The following is a 21,429-nucleotide window of genomic DNA, read 5'->3' on the forward strand; positions in this document are numbered from 1 at the left end:
TCTTCTTTAGTTTCCTCTTCCACCCTGCTGTCCTCTTCCTCTTTCACACCATCATTACACCATGTCCATTTGCTCTTTTCTCGACTCAATGCCCAGCCCTGAAAGAGTTCAGAAAATCTTAATCTTTCCTCATCTTCCTCTATTTCCTCTTTTTCTACCCCCTCTACCTCTTCTCAGTCTACACCTCTTTGTCCTAATCTTCATCTTCTTCCTCATTGTTTGTTTGATCTGAGTTTTCACATTTGACCCCTTTTATAGATAGAAAGTGCATGATAGTTGTGTGAACAATGTAGTACTTTGTATTTTCTTCACTGTGTGCATTACTAAGAACAGCAGATAACAATATAAAGGCATTTAACAACCTAACATATGCATTTGAGAAAATAGCTTTAATTTAGCATGTACTGTTTTGAAAGCATAAACCTTGGATCTGAGAAATTTGTGTGTAGTGTTCCGAGAAAATTAATTATTGTTCAGTTGACTGTGTTAATTGTTTTGAGAATATTGACCTTAGTTTGGTAAAATGTGTAAAATCATCTGAGAAAAACTGTAAATGTGGATGCCACCATTGCCTCAAGTCAGTTCATGAAATTTCGTGAAACTGGACCAGTGGAAACGTATTCTCTGGAGCGATGAATCGTACTTTACTATCTGGCAGTCTGATGGACGAATCTGGGTGTGGTGGATGCCAGAAGAAAGCTACCTACCAGAATGCATAGTGCCTACTGTAAAGACTGGTGGAGGAGGCATAATATCTGGGGCTGTTTTTCAGGGTTTGGACTAGGCCCCTTAGTTTCAGTGAAGGGTGCACTTAATGCTACAGGTTACAAAGACTTTTTAGACAATTGGGTGCTTCCAACTTTGTGGCAACAGTTTGGGGAAAGCTCTTTCCTGTTTCAGCATAACTGTGCTCCTGTGCTCAAAGTGACATCCATAAAGACAAATGCAAGTGGCCTGAACAGAACCCTGACCTCAATCCCATTGAACACCTTTGGGATGAACTGGAATGCAGACTACAAGACAGGCCTTCTCATCCAACATTAGTGCCTGATCTCACAAATGTTATTTTGGCTGAAAAGGCTCAAATTCCCACAGACATACTCCAAAATCTGGCGGAAAGCCTTCCCAGAAGAGTGGCGGCTATTATAGCTATAAAGGGGTGGGGGCCAACTTCATATTAATATGGTTTTGGAATTGGATGTCCAACAAGCTCATATAGGTGTGTTGGTCAGGTGTCCACATACTTTTGGTCATATAGTGTATAAATGAAAATACCAGCAGAGCTGAAAAACTAAATAGGTTTTAAAGATTCATAGATTTTTAAATCATCTCCATAAAATTAAATTGCTTATTTCATTGTTTTTCCTTGAACCCATTTGAAAATGATCAGGGACAGAACCGTGGACTATGGTTCTTGAATGTTTTCATGTGGGCTACAATGGTCTAATGATGTAAAATGTATCTAGATTTACTACAGCATCTTTTTCATTGTCATTCTTGGCTGACACACACAGACAGCTGACCTTCATGGTCAGACCTTAAAACACTGATGAATGGCCACCTAAACTTTGCCAACGCCAGGGAATGACACTGGAAAAGAAAATTGTCTCCTAGCTCATCATTGCTCATTATTATACCTATCTGTAAAATGTTCTGGGTGTGAAACAACCTTTTTTGCGATCTTTAGAAAGAAAATATATGGAAAGTCCCAATGTTTGGAAAATTTCTGTGTAAGACCGTTTCCACAGGAACAATCTGTTGCTTTAATTAAAATTGCAGTCTGACTATATCTTAAATATTAAAAAAATGTATGTCTTTTTTTAATGTAATGTAAACATACTTTCTTAATACCCAATGCCACAGACCAAATATAATTTCCGACATTTTTGTTGGTTTTCCACGAGAGATAAAGACATTAACCACTGTAGTAAAAATATACTGTAGTGTACCTTGTTCCCCAAAGACATCTGGGGACATTACAGAATCTTGAACACAATAAAACGTCCTATAAATTGGTCTTCTCTCCTTGTTATATTAAATTAAATTGTCAAATTTAAATCTATTGAAAAAAAACCCTATATTCCTTTAACAATAGCATCTCTTTAAGTCAGCAACAACTAACAAATAACAGTCACAGTATTAAGAAGTGGTTAAACTGGTTACTTACGATGAATCCACGAAAATGTTTACAATGTCACCCACAGGGATGCCCTACTTACAACTTTAAGACCATGTACACTGATGAGCCAAAACATTATGACCACTCACAGGTTAAGTGAATAACGCTGATCATCTCCTAACAAGACCACTTCAAGGTCTGGGTAGATTTGTTGGTAAGTGAATAATCAGTTCACTTAGTCAACGTGTTAAATGCAGGAGTAAAGTCCTGAGCGACGTGCCAAATTGTTAGGGCCAGACGACTGGTCAGAGTATCTCTGAAACGACAAGGCTTTGGGGTGCTCCCTGTCAGCAGTGGTAAGAACCAACAGACAGTGGTCCGAGGAGAGACAAACCACAAACCGGCGACAGGATGTTGGGTGGCCAAGACTCAACAATACGTGAGGGCAACGAAGGAATACTTGTGGGAATGCAATAAGTAACTGATACCACTAGGGGGCATTCGTGCTTATTTAAATTCTTCCTTTTGGCTTTGTGTGGGATTTTAGCAATGTATACTTTTGCAAATTATTATTATTATTTTTAAAATGTTGTTGGTTAGTTAATAACTTTTTAACAAAGCAAAGACAATGAACAAAAACGGACATAAAAAGTTCCTCTGCATTTTTCCTTCATGCAGCAACATGCTTTGCTATTCTCTTTAATACTATGTTTCAATAAACAAAGTTTTAGAAGGTACCCTGATCAATAAATAAGAGAAAGCCATTGAAACTAAAACCAAAAGGAGAGGGCAATTGAGAGAAAAGAAAAATGCATTAAAAAAATCCACAATTTCATGAGTGAAATCATTGATTTCAGAAATTCAAGAGGTTGTTTGTTTGCTGTTTGAATTGTAGGAGTTTGTGGGGACTGAGCTTCATTCACACACATTCTGTTCACTCTCTGGGCTTAGCCACAATGAAGAACGAAAAATGGGTTGAGATGTCCGGGGCCCTCGAGAGGCAGGGAAATCTGGCCTTCCGGGCACTTACCCTGAATTGCAGTACCTACTTTTGCTCTGGATCACCATGTGTCTTGAATACACAATTATGACAAGAAAATACAATAAAAAAAAGAAAAAAAAAAAAGTTTACCCTTAAACTGGCATCGTGATTTAGTGAATCAGAATGAAACTCACTAGCATTTCCTATCCTCTATATGCGGTGGTCCATGGCTCCGGTTGCGTTGTTCTTCATGTCCAGGACCTCAAGCCAGACCCTGATTTGTATGTTAGTGTACAGAAGAGGCCAAAACTAGTTGCCACAGCAACTGTGTTGAATCTCTCACGGACCCCCCATCCCCTTCCACCCCTCTCAGAACACTGCGAAACAAAACAAACATTGTCCCTTAACAAGGCGAGGAGAGACAGCGTTCTGTTTAGAAGTGAGGGACATTCAGGTCATATTAGTCCTTCCTCATTGAGTCTAGAGAGTGTACACATACAGGACACTACTTTCTCATGTCTGCTTAGAGTGACTTAAAACAGGAAGCCCCTGAGTTACTTCACCAGCCGGTCACCTTACCCATGACAAAATACCACTTAAAGGTGTAGTGTGAGCTTTACACAAAGATTTGTTTGTGATACACTTACCAGAGTACATTACAATGCCTCTAGTTCTGAGACAGGCAATCTTTACATATCAGTCTTGTCTTGGGCCCTAGATCTGTACTAAGTCTTTGCTCTGTTAATTCTTTTTTTATTTTATTTTTTTATGCTAAATGTAAGGTAGGGGGTAGGGGAAACAACTCAACATCATTAGTCATGACATTTGTCAAACAATACAGTTATGTAACCTTCTTGTCTATTATGTCATCTTTGTATTCTTGTTTGTTGTGGCAGGCCATGCATATACATTCTAATACAGGTTTTAGAATATATGGCAACTGACAAAGGCATGACATTTTGGTATTCTATGGTGGTGGGGATTTTAATTCCACCCAGTGAGTCGGATCTTTGAATCCGTTCACTGAAAATAATTCATCAGTCACCATGTCTGCAGATTGCATATTTATGCCAGTAGATAGTGACAAATTAGCATCTTTTAAGTGTTAAGTGTGTCATTCATTGATTCAACTGATTCATTAAAAAACATTGTCACCACCGAAACAATGGAAGTAAACGAGAATGTTTTGCTTACTTCAAAGATTCTTTTAAAAACACTGATTCGTTCAGGTAGGAACACACTAGTAATTTAGGCAATAAACTCAAGTGAGGCAAAAAAGATTTAACAAAATGGCAGAAAGCATGACAAACTGTCAGAGATGGTTACTTAAAGTTACTTAAAAATAGTTATCCACTACAAATTACTAAATATTTATGTAAAAATGTAATCCAATTGCTTTACTTCATTTAAAAAGTAATCACATTACTAATTACTTTTAAGTTATTTTCTAAAATATTTTTCGTTCAACAAATTCAAAATAATGTCTATATTTCTTTCTTGCTCGTTACAATTCATACACTCAGCACCTGACATTTCTCCTTCAATGACTTATTACAGGGCCATTATTCATGTTATCTACATCAATAATATACAACCCCAATTCCCAAAAAGTTGGGACAGTAATTTTTTGTACAGTAATTTCAAATCAGATGACTGCAACACGCACCAAAAAAGTTAGGACAGTCAAGTGTTTTCCAATTTGAAATATCACCATTTGTTCTAGTAACACTTATTAAGCATTTGTTAAGTTTAGAAAGTGGACTATTCCCCCATTCATCCATTATGTAGGTCTTTAGCTGCACAATTGTACAGGGTCTTCGTTGCCGTATGGTGTGCTTCATAATGCGCCACACATTCTCAATTGGAGATGGTCAGAACTGCAGGCAGGCCAATCTAGCACCCGCACTCTCTGCTCACACAGCCATGCACTTGTAATCCGGCCAGTATGTGGTTTGAAGTTGTCCTGCAGGAAAATGCAGGGACATCCCTGGAAAAGACAGTGCTGAATGGCAGTATATGTTGCTCCAAAATTTGTACATATCTGTCTGCATTCATGGTATTCTCACAGATGTGTGAGTTACCCATGTCATGGGCACTGACATACCCCTTGCCCATACAGACACTGGCTTTTGGACCTGACACTAATAACAGCTTGGGTGGTCCTTTTCCTCTTTGGCCCAGATAACACAACGGCTGTGTTTTTCAAAAACTCTTTTAAATGTGGACTCTTCAGACCAAAAAAACACAGTTCCACTGTTCTACTTTCCATCTAAGATGAGACCGAGACCAGAGAAGTCAGCAGAGCTTCTGGACAGTGTTGATGTAGGGCTTCTGCTTTGCATATTAAAGTCTTAACTTGCATCTGTGTATGCAGCAGCGAATGGTGCTGACTAACAAAGGTTTACTAAAGTAATCCCAAGGCCATGTTCATGATATCCATTACAGATGAATGATGTTTTTTAAGATAGTGACGTCAGAGGGATCAGAGATTACGCGCATTCAGAAGTGGTTTTCGTCTTGCCCTTTACACATGAGATTTGACAAGATTCCTTGAATCTTTTAACTATATTGTGCACTGTAGAGGGTGAAATGCCCAAAATCCTTCCAATTCATCTTTGGGGAACATTATTCTCAAAGTGCTGGATTATCTGTTGGCAAATTGACAAGTCTTGAACTATCCTTGCCCTTGAAGGACTAGGCTGTTTTTGGAGGCTCCTTATATAGTATACAGTACTATGACACAATTGCCTCAACTGTTTAACATCTTCTGTTTCACATCGCCTTGTTATTTCAACTCATCAAATTGTTATTAGTCTTAAATTGCTCATCTCAGCTTTTTTGGAGTGTGTTGCAATCATCTGATTTGTAATTACAGTACATTAAAAAAATAATAATAATGAAATTCACAGGTTAAAACATCATATAATATGTAGTTAAAGTGCTTTCAATATAGCAAAGGGTTAATATAATTTACAAATCATTCCTTTTTGTTTTTATTAGCATTTTACATACTGTCCCAAATTTTTTGGAATTGGGTTTGTATGAGAAAGAAGCTAAATTAATTAAATTAAATGTAAGTCAGTGGGGCAGATTCATTAAACAGTTGCACCACTTTTGCAAGTTGTATTTCAGTGCAAATACCTGCATCTTATGCTGCCTTCATGTGCTATCGGAATTATCGTAAATACAAGTTCCCCACTTGGAAGTTGCACATGAATGACCCCTCAAGTCGTAATTACGACTGGGAAACTCAGAGATAATTTTGATACCTGAGTTTCTGAGATGGGAGGAGTCCTAAACTTTCAACATGGTGGAGGAGATTACTTTCTGTAGTGAATGACAGGTTTTGTTCATTTTTCTAAATGCAGCTAATTGTTAGTGCTTGCCATTTTGGTCATATTCATTTATGTATATCAGCAACCATTCTATGCGTGTTGTACATTTTTACACTGTGAAAATAGCTTTTATTTGACCAAAATTCCATTATTGTCAGCAAGCTGAGTGATATGTATTGTGGTGTCAAAATAAAAGTTCCTCAAGAAATATGTATGAATGAACCTGGTGTCGTCCATGTTTCATGTTCTTTCCGACAACAAAGCATGTGAACATGACATACTCGTAATTACCACTTCAGAAGTGGGAAGTAGGATAATTCCGATAGCACACGAAGGCAGCATTATTCACTAGCCACCCGCAATCACGTTTAGCGGGCACAATCTGCGCTGAAATAGACCTTTTTCACACTCTGGGTTTTGGAACGCAGAAGTAAATGATTGCAGGGTAAACTTCGAAAGCAGTGAATGGGAGACCACAGCAAATATTATTTTCACTTACCTATTTGCTCCAAGAGCAAAATAAAAAATCCACTATTACGTTTGAATGACTTTCCAGTCAGACGGGAGAAGATGCCAAATTTACTGTCACTCTCTCAGCAGCTGTAATCGAAACCCCCTCGCAGCTGTGGTAATTCAGTTTTTAAAACTAATTCCAGGGTAACATAACACAAAGCATAATGTTAAAAACTTACACTCAGTATTGAAAAAAGATTATATGATTTGCGAGATATATAGTTTGCGAGATTTACGCTGCTAAATAAGGTGGTAACACGTCATCACAGTCTGTGAAAAAGATCTATAGCACTGCATCTTCAATATGTAAATGAAGTCAGTGTCATTCCTTTCCATGCAAATACCCCTCCTTTCTGTGTAAATTAGGCTCATTAAAGATTGCGATTCATTCACAAAACTCTGTGAAATTTACATCACGGTATTACCGTCAAATGATGTAGGCAGTAAAATGAATTTTATTTAAAAGAGATGTTTGTGAAAATTTTCAACCAGTCATTTCAGCAGTAATTAATCAAATACTCATCAAATGATGATATCCATATACGCAGTGTGTCAAGCGCACGTTCTGCATGTTTAAGAGATGATGAGGCTGTTCAGTCCAGGTGTCATGATAAATTGAGTCTGCCTGGTAAATCAAGTCCCCATGGGGGTAACCATTTGTAATGCCTGAGCAAAAACCTAAAAACCTATCATGTTAACATGATAGCATGTCATTGAAGTCTAGGTTAACTGAAAAACACAAACGACAACACATTTTTAATTTCACAATCTGTACTTCAGTTATATACTATTATGTGTAACTTATGGTTTAAAAGTCATTAAATGTCGTATTTACAAAGTTATATCGACATCATAAAATGATGGATGCAAAACCATGTTCTGTGCGAACATCCCCTACTAAACTTAAAATGAAAAATGCCTTAAAACAATGACCAGGAAGAAGAGAGAAAGGGAAAAGTCTTAACATGAAAATAGTGTGTTTCTCCTTGGAATAGTGTCGTTGTTTTGGCAGTAAATAGTGTTTATCATAAGGGAAATGTAAGAAAATCACATGAAGTGTGTACTGTACTTTTATTTTGAATTAATGCAGTAATCCAGTTTTTCTTACCTCTCTTTCTCTCTATCAGAACGAGCTCTGACATATGCAATAAAATGTAATGGCATGTCATGAATAGGTGCGTTTACTGGTGTTTTAAAATCCCAGTGGTGGGTAACAATTGACATGCACTCGAATGCCATATGATTTTGACAAAATTATCTTGCTTCTGACAGAAAACACGTGCTGATTGTCTTTGATCGTCCGTGTAAAGCAACAACCGATATTTCACACAACTCAACTTATTTTGCAGGAAGTTTGGCATATTTTGTTAATTAATTTTACCTGATTCTGCTTCAGCATAAGGGTGACTCTCTCTCTCTCTCTCCACTCACTGTCATAAATTCCCTCAGTCGATGATGGCAGCGATGGTTCTCAGGGACGAGGAATGACAGAATTCAAGTGATAATGCACCATTTACAACAAAGAATCTCCAGTTTCACAAAACAGCATCCAATACAGTTAAAGGGAAACTAACGATAGTAGGGTTATGGACTTCTGAAGCAGCAAAACAAGTGGGTATACTGAGGGTATACACAAATATTGATCCTTAGAAGTCGTTATAGGCAAACAGCCCTGGGAAAAAAGTCAGTATATGGCATATATGTGCGTATGGCCCCGACTACACTACTGCCGTAATTCATTATTAGTGAATCTGACTCAGTAACTTTAATCTGATTACAAGAATTTAAAATGTAATCCATTTCACTACTTTTTAGACTAAAAGTAATCAGATTACAGTAACTACTACTTAGTAATTACTTTGTAATTGGATTACAGCCAACACTGCAAACAGTACATAAAATACAGGTTCACATAAATCATGCTAATTAACTAACCACATTCCCAGTGTGTTGTCTGTTTTGAGGTTCTTGCAAATGGCAGTTTAAAACCTGTGAAAGACAATAAAAACACCCAGCATTCAGTCACATGCCACATTTTCCATACTCAATCACATAAAAAACAAGGAGTGGCGCTTGGCCTTGCAAAATTTGCCTTCATGATGCTATGCTACGGTGTTGTGGATGGTTGCCAGGGCTTTGCTATGCAGTTGCTAAGGTGTTTTGAGTGGTGTTTAGTACGTTGCTATGCAGTTGGTTCAATTTGGTTGGTTTAATATTTAAACCAATTACATGCCCACTTCCTGCTCTCAGTCAAGGAAAACTGTCTGAAGATTCTTGGAGCAGCATGATATTACATATGTTCTCTCTTGTCCAAACTGACATTGTGCTGAATGTGTCCTCAATGAGACTCATGGCAAATGCTACTGATTGCATGACAGACACAGTGAGACCATCACATGTATGGCTGTCATGCTCAAATGGATGCAAAATGAATTAGATTGCAATTGAATTAAAGGGATAGTTCTCCCAAAAATGAAAATTATCTCATCATTTATTCACCCTCATGCCATCCCAGATGTGTATGACTTTCTTTCTTCTGCTGAACTCAAACAAAGATTTTAAGAAGAACATCTCAGCCCTGTAGGTACATACAATGCAAGTAAATGGTGGCCAGAAGGTCCAAAAAGCACATAAAGGCAGCATAAAAGTAATCCAGTTGACTCCTGTGGTTAAATCCATATCTTCAGAAGTGATCTGATAGGTGTGGGTGAGAAACAGATCAATATTTAAGTCCTATTTTACTATACCTATTTTCCTGCCTGCTTATGGTGATATGCACGAAGAATGCAAATTGCACAAAAAAAACCAAAAAAAAAAAAGAATGTGGAAGTGAAAGTAAAAGTGAAGATTGATAGTAAAAGATGACCTAAATCTTGATCTGTTTATCACCCACACCTATCATATAACTTCTGACGATATGTATTTAACCACTGGAGACATTTGGATAATTATTATGCTGCCTTTAAATTCTTTTGGACCTTCAAATTTCTGGCCACCATCCACTTGCATTGAAAAGACCTACAGAGCTGAGATATTCTTCTGAAAATCTTCATTTCTGTTCAGCAGAAAAAAGAAAGTCATACACATATGGGATGGCATCCTTAATAAAAAAAAAGTTTAAAACCATCTTTTTTAATCGTTTTTGTTTAAGGCTTTGATTTACTGTAGTATAATGTTTCCTCTTTCATTGGTCATTGGCATGAGTGTTGTGAGGTGATTTGTTGATTTGTGCCACAAATGCATTACAGGGAACAGAGGCTCATCTGTTCTCCTTCAGTCATTATGGCCAGCAGCGCTCCTCTCTCTTCAAGTCCAACTTCAATTCTCTAATGAGGCCATTCTCTTCCTCTCTCACTTGTCTTCTGAGTCCCTGACAGGCTCTGAGCACAGGCCAAAACCAGAAGACTTCAAAACCCCTTAAAGAACACCCTGTCTAACCCAAACACTGAATTTACCATTTAGATATTTAATTTAGCATCATGAAAGGTACCGTATTAAAATGGAAATATACTGCTTTTTATAAAATGGTAGCAATAGCAAAAGAGACAATCTTCAATAAACATTTAATTATTAACAAGCATCGGAATAAACAATTATAGGCTGTTGTTGGTGGTGGAACAGCAACATGGCGCATTGATACAAAATATGCTGTCATATGTGCATTTTAAAGGCTTCAAACTCATTTAATTAGTTTTATAATAATATTTATAAATGGATACTTAAGGGCTAGTTTTAACATTTCAGTTGAACACTTCTTTTGTTTCATGGTAATGACTCCTTTTAGTTTCTTGCTTTGATTCTCACTGGTCGGCTCGATGACAAACATGATAATCATAAAAACTTTTTACTATTGACAAATTCTTGATTCCCACATTGAAAAGGGTAGGAAATCCAAGTGGGTTTCCTTTTCTTTCGCACTTGGCCAATCTGAAAAACACGTGAATTTTTAGACGGTATCTTGGCAACTCCGCCGTAGTCTGGGCATTGAAATTCACAGTAGAGGCTTCCATCTCCTTTTCTAACAATAGAAACCTTATGGGAATGAAGAAACCATCCAAGTCTGTGATGACAAATCTTCTCCCTCAGGTTCTGATTGGCATATGACAGATTAGTACAACTCTTTCTTACACTATACTATTTCTTGCAACTTCAAAGATTAATTAGACAACATAAATTATTTAAAGGTATTTATTGAGTTTTTAAACGTTTTATGGACTTTTAAAACAATTTGCTTATGAAAGCAACTATGTGCAAAAGTTACAATAGTCCACTGAGGAGAGACCATTCAATTTTTGTATTTTCATACTACTACTCAGGATTTTGCTGTTTTAAAAATGATCTATTTACATTCTAATGATACAGCTGAGTGCATATACAGACATTGAAAATCAGCAGTGTGGACAAATATTCAGTGGTTATGAAAAATGTAGTAATAATTAAAGTTAGTGATAAATAACTTTAGCCTAACAGACAAATATTCTCAAGCCTTACCAAGCTTTTTGTTTAGCAAGTTTTCATATATATGAACAATATGTATTATTTGTGATCTGGTAGCATTTCTGATCTCACAGAGTGTTTTTACTAATAAATTGAAACACCTGGAACTATACATAACATTCACAATTGTATCTACATAACAGTAGAACTATGAGTTTGGGAAATTAAAAAACTACGATAACTTCATTTGAGACCCTGGTGATAGTAGATATTAAGCCATCCTGAGATGTAATGGAATGAAACCTCAGCTTTATAATTTACTTAGCCAAGCTTAAAACTTGCTGCTGATTGAAAGGGTCATTTACCTACTAACAGTTCATGTTCAAACCATGGAAATGGTAAAAATGGCCTCAAATTTGCGAACAGTGCAAACATGCACCAACATTAACAGTGGAAACTGCCAATTTAAAGATGGACATTTGTGGATAATGGGATGAGGGTAGGTGGTAGGTGTGGCTCCATTCATTTCATGATTACTTAGGGACGGGATCCGCCTACTCAGCTACCAATGGACAAGATGGTCGTACTGTCCTTAGCTTTGTCAAAAAAAATGGAGGACACGTCGTTGGTGGACTTGAGCTTGCCTTCTGCAATATTTTGGGTGGATGAAGAGTTGCTTGGTTGGCATTCTTCACAGCAGCAGCAGCAACAGTCCATGAAGGCCTGGCCCAGAGACTTGCACAGGCAAAGAAGCAGCACGGGTGTCACTGACGACTTAAAGAAAAGGAAAAACTGATTTATGAGGGCCAAAAGAGAAGACACCTCCTCTGACACCTGGATGGGCGCATAAGCCAGGGTCAGATTGCAAATGTTCTCCGGCAGCATACAAACTCCATAGACCACTGCTAGAGCCATGACCGTGCAGTTTAGCTGTCGCTCGACCTGTTGAGCATGCTGAAGCTTCTGTTTTTTGGATGGAGATTGGTCCTCTGGCCGCTTGGGAGAACTTTGGCCCCCGCCGGACACGTTACAAGTGGCCAACTGACAGAGCAGGGTGAAGACGACAGGTAGACAGAAGTAACAGCCAAAGTACCACCACATGTGTGCGTCGTGGTAGTTGATAATCAGAGAATAGATGGATTCTGGGAGATCTGGATATGGACTCATGATGCAGGTGTCTACCTGGTTGCCCATAGTAGGGGGTGTCACTTGATGCAGATGCCACAGGAGCAGCTCTGGAGCCGCAAGCAACATGGAGCCAATCCACACCACGGCCAGCTTGGCCAGGATGTTCTGACAGCGCTCAACCTGTCGGGCCATTGGCAGGGAGCTTGTTGCAGCGTGGAAACGGTCAATACCCAAAGCACACAGACTGAAAGTTGTCACACCAAGTGATGTTACCTAGAGGATGTACAAAAACAGATCATTACCTTCCTTGAGTAATTATTTGTGTATTTGTTTGTAATATTATTAATGTGGATTATAATGCACATAGATATGCAAGGATTTTTAGAGACAAATAACCACAAAATTATCATGGTTATTGTGCATTTACAGAGCCACCCCGAATCTGTGCACGAAACAATGCAGAAAGCTCTAATTTCTGCAGAATTCAATTGTCTGTCATTTACGTGTTTGTTCGTTAAATAGCTACTTTAGCAAATTTGATACTGCTTTGAGCTACCAATAAAAGTGAAGTAATCTCAGCTCAGTTTAATGCATTTTATCATGTTTAAATCCATTCCAAATAATTCCACAGATTTCCTCAAATCTGAGCAGCAAATGCAGGGGATTCCCACAGAAAATCGGCATATTCCATCTGGGCCAGGGTACTTATAATATTTTTTGTTCATTATCCAGGTTATAATAGAAAAAACATTACATATTAAAGTTCAGATTTGATGGTATGTGCTCTATAATATCAGAGAACCAGAAGTATATCTGTGTATGTCTTGTGAACGCTTAGAATCCATTGGCCGGAGCTCTGAAACTTTGCTAATGACAAATTTGACAGTTGCTGTTAATAAATGTTGACAGTGGCCAAACTGAATGCTGAATCTATGTAAAACTGATCAAGACTAAATATAAACTTTAGACTAAGCCTTATAAGGCCCTCACCTCTATGAAAGGCACAACCCTGCAGGAGAAATCTCCCAGCAGCCTCTTATTGGTGAGTTCATTGAAGACCACCATAGGCAGACAGAAGCACAACACCAGGAAATCCCAAAAAGCCAAACTAGCGAGAAAGTAGTTCCACGCACTCCTCATGAAGTAATTTTGCCAAACAATGCACATTACTGCCAAATTACCCACAACACCAAAGGCAAACACCACAAAGGCCAGAAAGAGTATGCCATAGGCACTGTAGGAGCTGTCAGTGATAGGAAACAATGGATTGTGGATTTTTGTGATGCTCCTTTTAGTTGGATTGCCATTAGGGATTTCTTCACCAGTGGTTTCATTGCTGTTTTCATTTCCAGGCATTGAGGAATTGAAAATCACTGTGAAAGGCAAATGGCTTGCAATTGTTGTGTTCGTGGATCCTCTATCTTCAACCGTACTGTCTTCCAAAGGAAACACTACTTCTTGCTGAGTGTGTTTTTGTGAATCATCTTGATCAAAGCTGTCCTCTTCAACATTCAAAGGTGTCTTTTTGTTCGCATTTGGGTCCTGACCTTTCTGCCCTGGCTTTTCTCTTTTTGCTCCTGAAATGCAAACACTCAGAAGCAAAACCAATGTTGCAAAATAAATGAATTTAAAATCTCTAATCCCCATCTTTAAAGCAAAAATCCAGAAATGTACAAGTTAGAGGGCACTACTTTAAACTGTCCAGCAAGGTTCCTAAGTGAAGACCCTGTTGAAGGCACTGCCGAAGTTGCGATCCTTTGTGCCAAAAGTTGTTTTCTGCAGTCAGCTCTCTTTCAGAATGAGGCTCTCTTAGCAAAGCCATGGATGGCTGTTCACTCTCAATAGGGTTCCACAGAGGCACACCCCCTGCTTCTACTCTTCCTTGCGGTCTGATGGGGATAATGCCCTCTGCTGGCATTAAAATTATGATTTAAAGCTCTTTGCCATTTTATAAACTGATTTACTGCAATTAGGGTTTTAAACCTGATTGTTAAAATGACCCTCAAGCCGAGTTTAAAGAGGTTCCAAATGAAAACAAAAAACTAAATTTTTATAAAGAATTATTCTACTCTCAATAATTTCTTCTAATTATTTCTCTAAAATTGTAATCAGATTACTTAATGAATTACATAATTGAAAAGTAATCACATTACTACTTACTTTACATTTATGTTACTTTCTGAAACACTTCCTTTTTTCCAAATTCAAAATAATGTCTATATTTCTTCCTTGTTCATTGTTACACACAAGTCACACTCAGCATCTCACATTTCTCCTTTACAATGACTCGTTACGGGGCCATAATTCATGTATTCTACATAAATAATATATTAGAAATAAGCATAATCCTATAATGTACTTAAAAGTAATTAAATTAATTGAAAGTCAGTAACTGTAATATGAATGCACTTCATTACACTACTTTTTTGACTAACTAATTACTTTGTAATTGGATTACACACAACACTGCAAACAGATAAAGGGGCATGAGTTTAAGAGCAATAGCTTTTTGTAGTTAAATCTATCAATGATAAAAAGACATTCAAGGAGTTGATTTATCTCACTGTGATTATGGAATTTAATTTGTATGTGCAAGTCAGAGAATGTCAAGGGAGAATTGGTATTGGTATGGAGAAATTTCGTGTTAATTTGGATGTTGGTGTTTTAGCAGTTAAAAAAAAAATACTATAACTGTGAACACGAAACACCTTTAATCCCCTTTGTCTTACATTTTATATGACCCTTTAAACATTTCATAATGACTCATAAGCTTATTGAAACTTGTGTTCTTTTATTATATTTAATCTTGATAATTGATTCTACTTTGTGTTACAGTAGATGTGTCTAGTCACACTTTATATCTGACTAGAGAACGGAAAAACATATGCACATAGATTATAAATCACATTTTACTCAAATCTCAATATTACTATAATTTCAACATTTTGATACGTTACACAAAAACTTGCCATCTAAAGTCCTCAAAAGTTGGGTTGCGTGGATGTCATTATTTATCAACTTGCTGAAGAGACATTTGTGCTGCTGTTCCTGTTTTGCTCTGGGGAGGGCACAGTCTGCACATGAATACAACACTGAAAAAATGGTAACCTGTTTTTGTGTACGTCTGCACTGTTTCCCAGTTGTTTTCTTGTATAAACATGCGATTTGTCCATGTCTCTGCGTCTAGCTTTTTTTTTTTTTTTTTTTTTTTTGAGCAAGGACCGTTGTCTGTTGTGAATGGCCCTTTAGTGTTACCATAAAGAGCTACTTCTACCTAATATAACCCTTGAAATTAGTTTTGCTGGTGTAAATTCATGTTGATTCAGTGATGTTAAATAATATTTTTGACAAATAAAACCAGTTAATGTTTAAGTTGCCATATAAAGGAGATTTTTTAGGTTAACATTTTTTTTTAGTGTACAGAAGTACTGTAGGTGTACAGGGCAGTGGCCATATTTTACTGCAGGCCTCCTCTGGCCACCAGTGTTAAAATGTTTAGTGCATGTTGAATTTGAGTGACACAATTACTCATTGTCAGCCAGATATATCAACCATTCACACATTTTCTTATTCATTTTGCTCAAGTTAAACAGTTTCTGTGTACTTATAAATAACTTTTGGAACTGGATTACTGTTTTACAGCTTTCATGCAAGTCTTTATATTAACTGGGTCAAATTGACCCAGAGGGACTACAAAGGGACTTTCTTTATAACTTACTTTTAAAAAACATAAAATTAATAATTTTACATAATCATGTTCAGATCACCTCCATGGAGGATGTCATGAAGTTTCAGGCCGAAAAGTTAAAGTTCAGTTGATGTAAATCGGTGTTCAAATCGAAAATGGGTCAAATTGACCCGGGAGGTACTTCAAGTATTAAAGGCCTAAAGCCGTGTCTAAGAAATTGGTAATACAACACATGAAATCTCCTCCTCATAGTGGAGAGGTTTATGGTTTTTACATGCCATTTATTAATTTTTTTTTCATATACGTTTAATACTCCAGTCCATTTGATTACATATTGTACTCAGATATGGAGAAGTGATTAATTAATTAAAAAAAAAAAAAACAAAAAAAAAAAAAAAAATATATATATATATATATATATATATATATATATATATATATATATATATATATATATATACCTATGTTTTGGAAGATTGGAAGCATGATTGCTTTTATGGACTGTCATAGTTTTCTTCTGTTGTGTTCTCGTGCAATACATGCAATCCTCACAATGCGTTATCTCGTTTAAGTGTCTATGAGTGTTAGTATGGTTGTGAGTGTGTGTTAATATAAGTGACTGTACTATTCACTCCATTTAAGATATTCTATAAAAGTGTTATCACACAAATTATTTGCACATATGAGTCACATCATACATGGTGCTTGCAAAACTCTGAAACTTGATGCTTTATGAGCAGCAGTATTACAGAAACAGGAAGGAGTGGTTCTTTTACTAATTATACCACTATGGTTGGAGGATAGATTATCTAAATGGATATTATCTCTGCTTCTCACACATGCACAAAAGCGCAAAGAATATCTCACTCTTAATCCCAAAGTTACACCCTCATCTGTCAAGAAGTACTGAAAATTGAAATGTGCATATCAACAATCCTGCTGTCAATAACGGTAAAATAAGCAGTCTTGGGTGAACTTGTCTTATATTTATATTTCCATAATACTAATTAGAGAATAATCACAAAATCATATTGTTATACTGTTTTGGTGCAAGAGCAAAACCATACACGATAATGTCTAAATCTTGTAAGCCATCTGACACCAACAGGAAATCTCAATCTAATACTAATGAGGGCGAGTCATTAGCGGTTACTCAGAAGAACATTTCACAAGAGAATTGAGCCAGAGATGCTCCAGTATGGATCCATTTATGGGAAATGTGTTCAGCGTTATATATCTGGGAAAGATATATAACGCCGATTAAACATGCATTGTTTTTCTAAGAGATGTTTCTAAACATGGATTTGTTACTTTTTCCCTTTAAAGTGAGGAAATGTAAGGACTACAACAAATTGATGTTTTATGACTGACAGAGAACATTTTTTGCTGTAATTATATTTTCTTCCTATTTGATAAGTGGGCTGAGGCATTGTAGACATCTCCCTGTGTCAATAAGGATATGAACTGTAAGTAAACCTGGAAATCTTGTGCAGGAAGCACAGCCGTGCTTTAAATATGCAAACACACTCACACACACACACTGCCTAGTGACACACTGCAACACTTTTCACTGACAGGTGTTTTTTCTTTTTTATAACACCTGTCTGCAGGAAAGGCCTTGTTCGCATCAGTTATGGAAAGCGTTTCCCTTTGTCTGTTTATGTCTTTCGGCATCACAATTATTTCTTTTCCATTTTTTATTCTCTTGGTCTGCTCAACTGTCATTGTTTCTGTTTTGTGTGTGTGTGTGTGCCGATTAAACATGCATTGTTTTTCAGTGTTATGTGCATGAATTAAGATCTTAATTCAATAGAAAAAAACAGAGCTAAATAAATCTAAAACATCAACTGGCCTGGGTCAGTATGATTGTATTGATGGAAACCCATCAAATTCTTCTTAAAGGGATAGTTCACCCAAAAATGAACATTCTTTCATCATTTACTCACCCTCATGCCATCCAATATGTGTATGACTTTCTTTCTTCTGCTGAACACAAATAAAGATTTTTAGAAGAATATTTCAGATCTGTAGGTCCATACAATGCAAGTGAATGGTGGCCAGAAATTTGAAGGTACAAAAGAACATAAAGGCAGCGTAAAAGTCACCCATATGACTCCAGTGGTTTAATCCATGTCTTCAGAAGATATATGATATGTGTGAAAAAGATCAATAATTAAGTCATTTTTTTACTGTAAATTCTCCTTCCTGCCAAGTAGGGGGCAATATGTTCGAAGGATGCGAATTGCCAAAAACAAAAGAAGAATGTGAAAATGGGGATTGATCATAAAAACATAAATATTGATCTGTTTCACACTCACACCTATCATATTGCTTCTGAAGATATGCATTTAAGTACTGGAGTCTTATAGATTACTTTAACACTGCCTTTTTGTGCTTTTTGGACCCTCAAAATTTTGGTACCCATTCACTTGCTTTGTTAGGACCTACAGAGCTGAAATATTCTTCTAAAAATCTTCATTTGTGTTCAGCAGAAGAAAGAAAGTCACACATCTGGGATGGCATGAGGGTGAGTAAATAATGAAAGAATTTTATCTTTGGGTGAAAATGTTATTAATTTAGTTTCTTACAATGAAAATTCAGTAGTTGTAATTGACTTAATATAAAGTGAAATATCAGTAGTTGCTGTGTTTTTCTTTGGCTTTCATGACTCTTAGGAGCCTTTGAAATACCCCCTGGATCTCTACAGGCACAGGAAATAATTTTTTGCAAAGGGTGCTGCAGTTTAGGCAGACGATATACTGTATACATCATGCACGTGCAAGGAGGGCATCAGAGAACCACATGTCTCCCTGGGGATCATACTGTATCTATCACCATACAAACACACACACACAAAACGCAATGCAACGTTTTCACCAGCAATTATGTCATTCAGTAAGCCAGCCAATGCATTAGTTACATTCTACCACATTCAAAACTGTTGTCATGTCAGTGTGAAGTGAGAAATAACCATGAAACACAATACAGTTGTTCAGACAAAATAGCTATTAAAATGAACCCAAATGCTAAATTATTAAGCTATTAAGAAATGTCCTACCTGTTACTTGAAGACCCAAAATGTGGCCTTGCGCTCAGGGGTGATGCTAATAAATGTCTTTATGAGATTTTCAATATCCAAGGTGTCAGTGATCGCGATGAAACACGAGAACACTAAAGCTCTAACCGGTTCTGTTCTTTTTTTAAAAATTTTTATTATTATTATAATTTCAAAGGATGAGCTTACATACACAAACTTTTTCTGGAGAAAAATACTTAAGATTGAGGTTTGATTCATTTGTTTATATTCATATAAACTGTAATATTGCACTACAATATTTATTATTAAACAACAGCATAAATACAATAACAGTTTAATTGTAATTTATTGTTAAATTACTGTTTCATTGTTAACAATGACTTTTTTTGCTTTTGCGCAAATAAAAGGAAAAAATGGAGAATAAAAAGTCCACTAGTATCCATCACAAGGGCTCTCTACAGTTTGGCAGAGCCCTGACCACATGCATGACAAATCTCTCCGAAACAGGACACAATCTTTATTAACATAAATGACAGATATACTGAAAGCAAAAACTGAATGATATACTGCATAAATGCAATTAAATATATGAAGTCTCATTGATACTGTTTTCCAATCTTGCTCACTAGGGGTGCTTCAGCACCCTCAGCACCCCCCTTATATAATGGAATAGAGGATCCATTCATTGCAATACAACTATGTTTGGCAGCCAATGGTGTAACATGTTCATTTGTAACAACTTAATTGTCTGGCACACACAGAGGGATGAGTCTAACAGCTTGGCCAGTGTTGTTTTGCTTAATATAGCAAAGCCCTCTTAACATGCTCAGATCATGCAAGTGCTAGTCCTTGTCTCCACAGTCTCAACCAACTGTCTCTTAACAGTCATTAATATGTAGTAAACCAAAAATGTGTGTCTCACCATGGCCATATAGGGAAATTTTAACTAAATATAATCCGGGCCTCTTTAACGGGTCAGCGAAGGGTAGCAAAGAACCTGTGAAATACTGGGCTTCAAAATAATGTGAATTTAAAGACATTTCCAAATGAGGCCATAACTAAGGCTGGAGAAAGAAAACCTTCTATGGTGTCTGAATTTTGATTGCTGTTATGTGGGGAATATTCACTAATTAAAGAAAGAAAAATGGAAAAAAGTGGCTTGGAAAGGAAATCACAGCACACACAATTGTATAATTCATGCAGCTCAACTGGTAGGGTTGGTAAAGCAACACCATTGTAATAGTTTTTTTGTTTGTTTTTTTGGGAACACACAAATGGATAAAATGTATACATTGAATGCACTGCAAGAAGCTTTGGATAAAATCGTCTGGCAAATGCATGAATGTAAATGTATTTTTTTGGAGATTATGTGGTGTTGGCAACCATTACATTATGAGCAAATACTTTGTCCCAAAACAATAACAATATGGATAAATTCTTTGCTAATATGCACCTTGTTACAGTATATGTATTTTCAGGACTATCAAGCACTTGTGTAAATCACATTGTGTACCTAATTGTCCGAAATATCCCTGTAGTTTCTGAAGTGGAGGTCACATTTCAACCAAAAATGTGGGGTTGCCTAAGAGAGAGCTTAGGGAAATTGCAATAAACTTGTAATTGACTTTCATATGCCAGCCAGCAATGCATATCCAGCCACAATTGAATCCCATCTTTCCTGAAGCTTGATTTGAATGCAAATTTGCCTAGACATCCATTTTGAATACGTGGAAACATGGCACAACGTTCAGAGCGAACACTTGTGCACAGATGTGATTTTGCATGTCACAAATGCACAAGTCTCTTAGTACTTTTTCTTACTATTGATGGCTCTTTTGTTTCCTCAACTCTTTTTGAATACCCCTTTTATATGCAACATCAACGTATTGTGACCTTGTTTTGAAGCAGAGATAATTAAAAGGTTTATGCAACCTTTCTCAGCTGCAAATTTAAAACCTAGTGCTATAAACCACAACTACATCTGGAACACATCAAAGTGCGAAATACTCTCGCTGTAGTAGCTGTCTACAGTATTCATACTGTATACAGTAACACACAATGTCAAATTCTACAGGAAATGGATTCAAAACTCAACATTGCCACTCATGGCTTTGTAGAATAAACTGGTTAAAATAACTTGAAAAGTGCAAGAATAAAGCATTAAATATTGATAACATTGCTTTCATGCGG

The 21,429-nt window shown here is 36.7% G+C and overlaps 1 protein-coding gene across 1 annotated transcript; it reads right to left on the reverse strand.

Moving 5' to 3' along the window:
• Window positions 1–11,123: 11,123 nt before the first annotated feature.
• On the reverse strand, window positions 11,124–14,313 carry LOC127414817 (G-protein coupled receptor 37-like 1). The gene is made up of 2 exons (XM_051653147.1): window positions 13,505–14,313; window positions 11,124–12,787 (listed from the first exon to the last, which is right to left on the reverse strand). Exons 1-2 carry the CDS (start codon window positions 14,159–14,161, stop codon window positions 11,945–11,947), a joined length of 1,500 nt encoding a protein of 499 aa, XP_051509107.1. The 5' UTR covers window positions 14,162–14,313; the 3' UTR covers window positions 11,124–11,944.
• Window positions 14,314–21,429: the final 7,116 nt, after the last annotated feature.

Source organism: Myxocyprinus asiaticus, chromosome 24 (genome assembly GCF_019703515.2).
Source record: "Myxocyprinus asiaticus isolate MX2 ecotype Aquarium Trade chromosome 24, UBuf_Myxa_2, whole genome shotgun sequence".
Taxonomy (NCBI): Eukaryota; Metazoa; Chordata; class Actinopteri; order Cypriniformes; family Catostomidae; genus Myxocyprinus; species Myxocyprinus asiaticus.

What these genes read in the sequence shown, in the direction of transcription:
- LOC127414817 (XM_051653147.1), bottom strand. Translation starts at nt 14,161, where the DNA reads ATGGGGATTAGAGATTTTAAATTCATTTATTTTGCAACATTGGTTTTG. An exon ending in GGGTTGTGCCTTTCATAGAG is followed by an intron (nt 12,788 to 13,504) that starts GTGAGGGCCTTA and finishes TACATCCTCTAG; the next exon opens with GTAACATCACTTGGTGTGAC.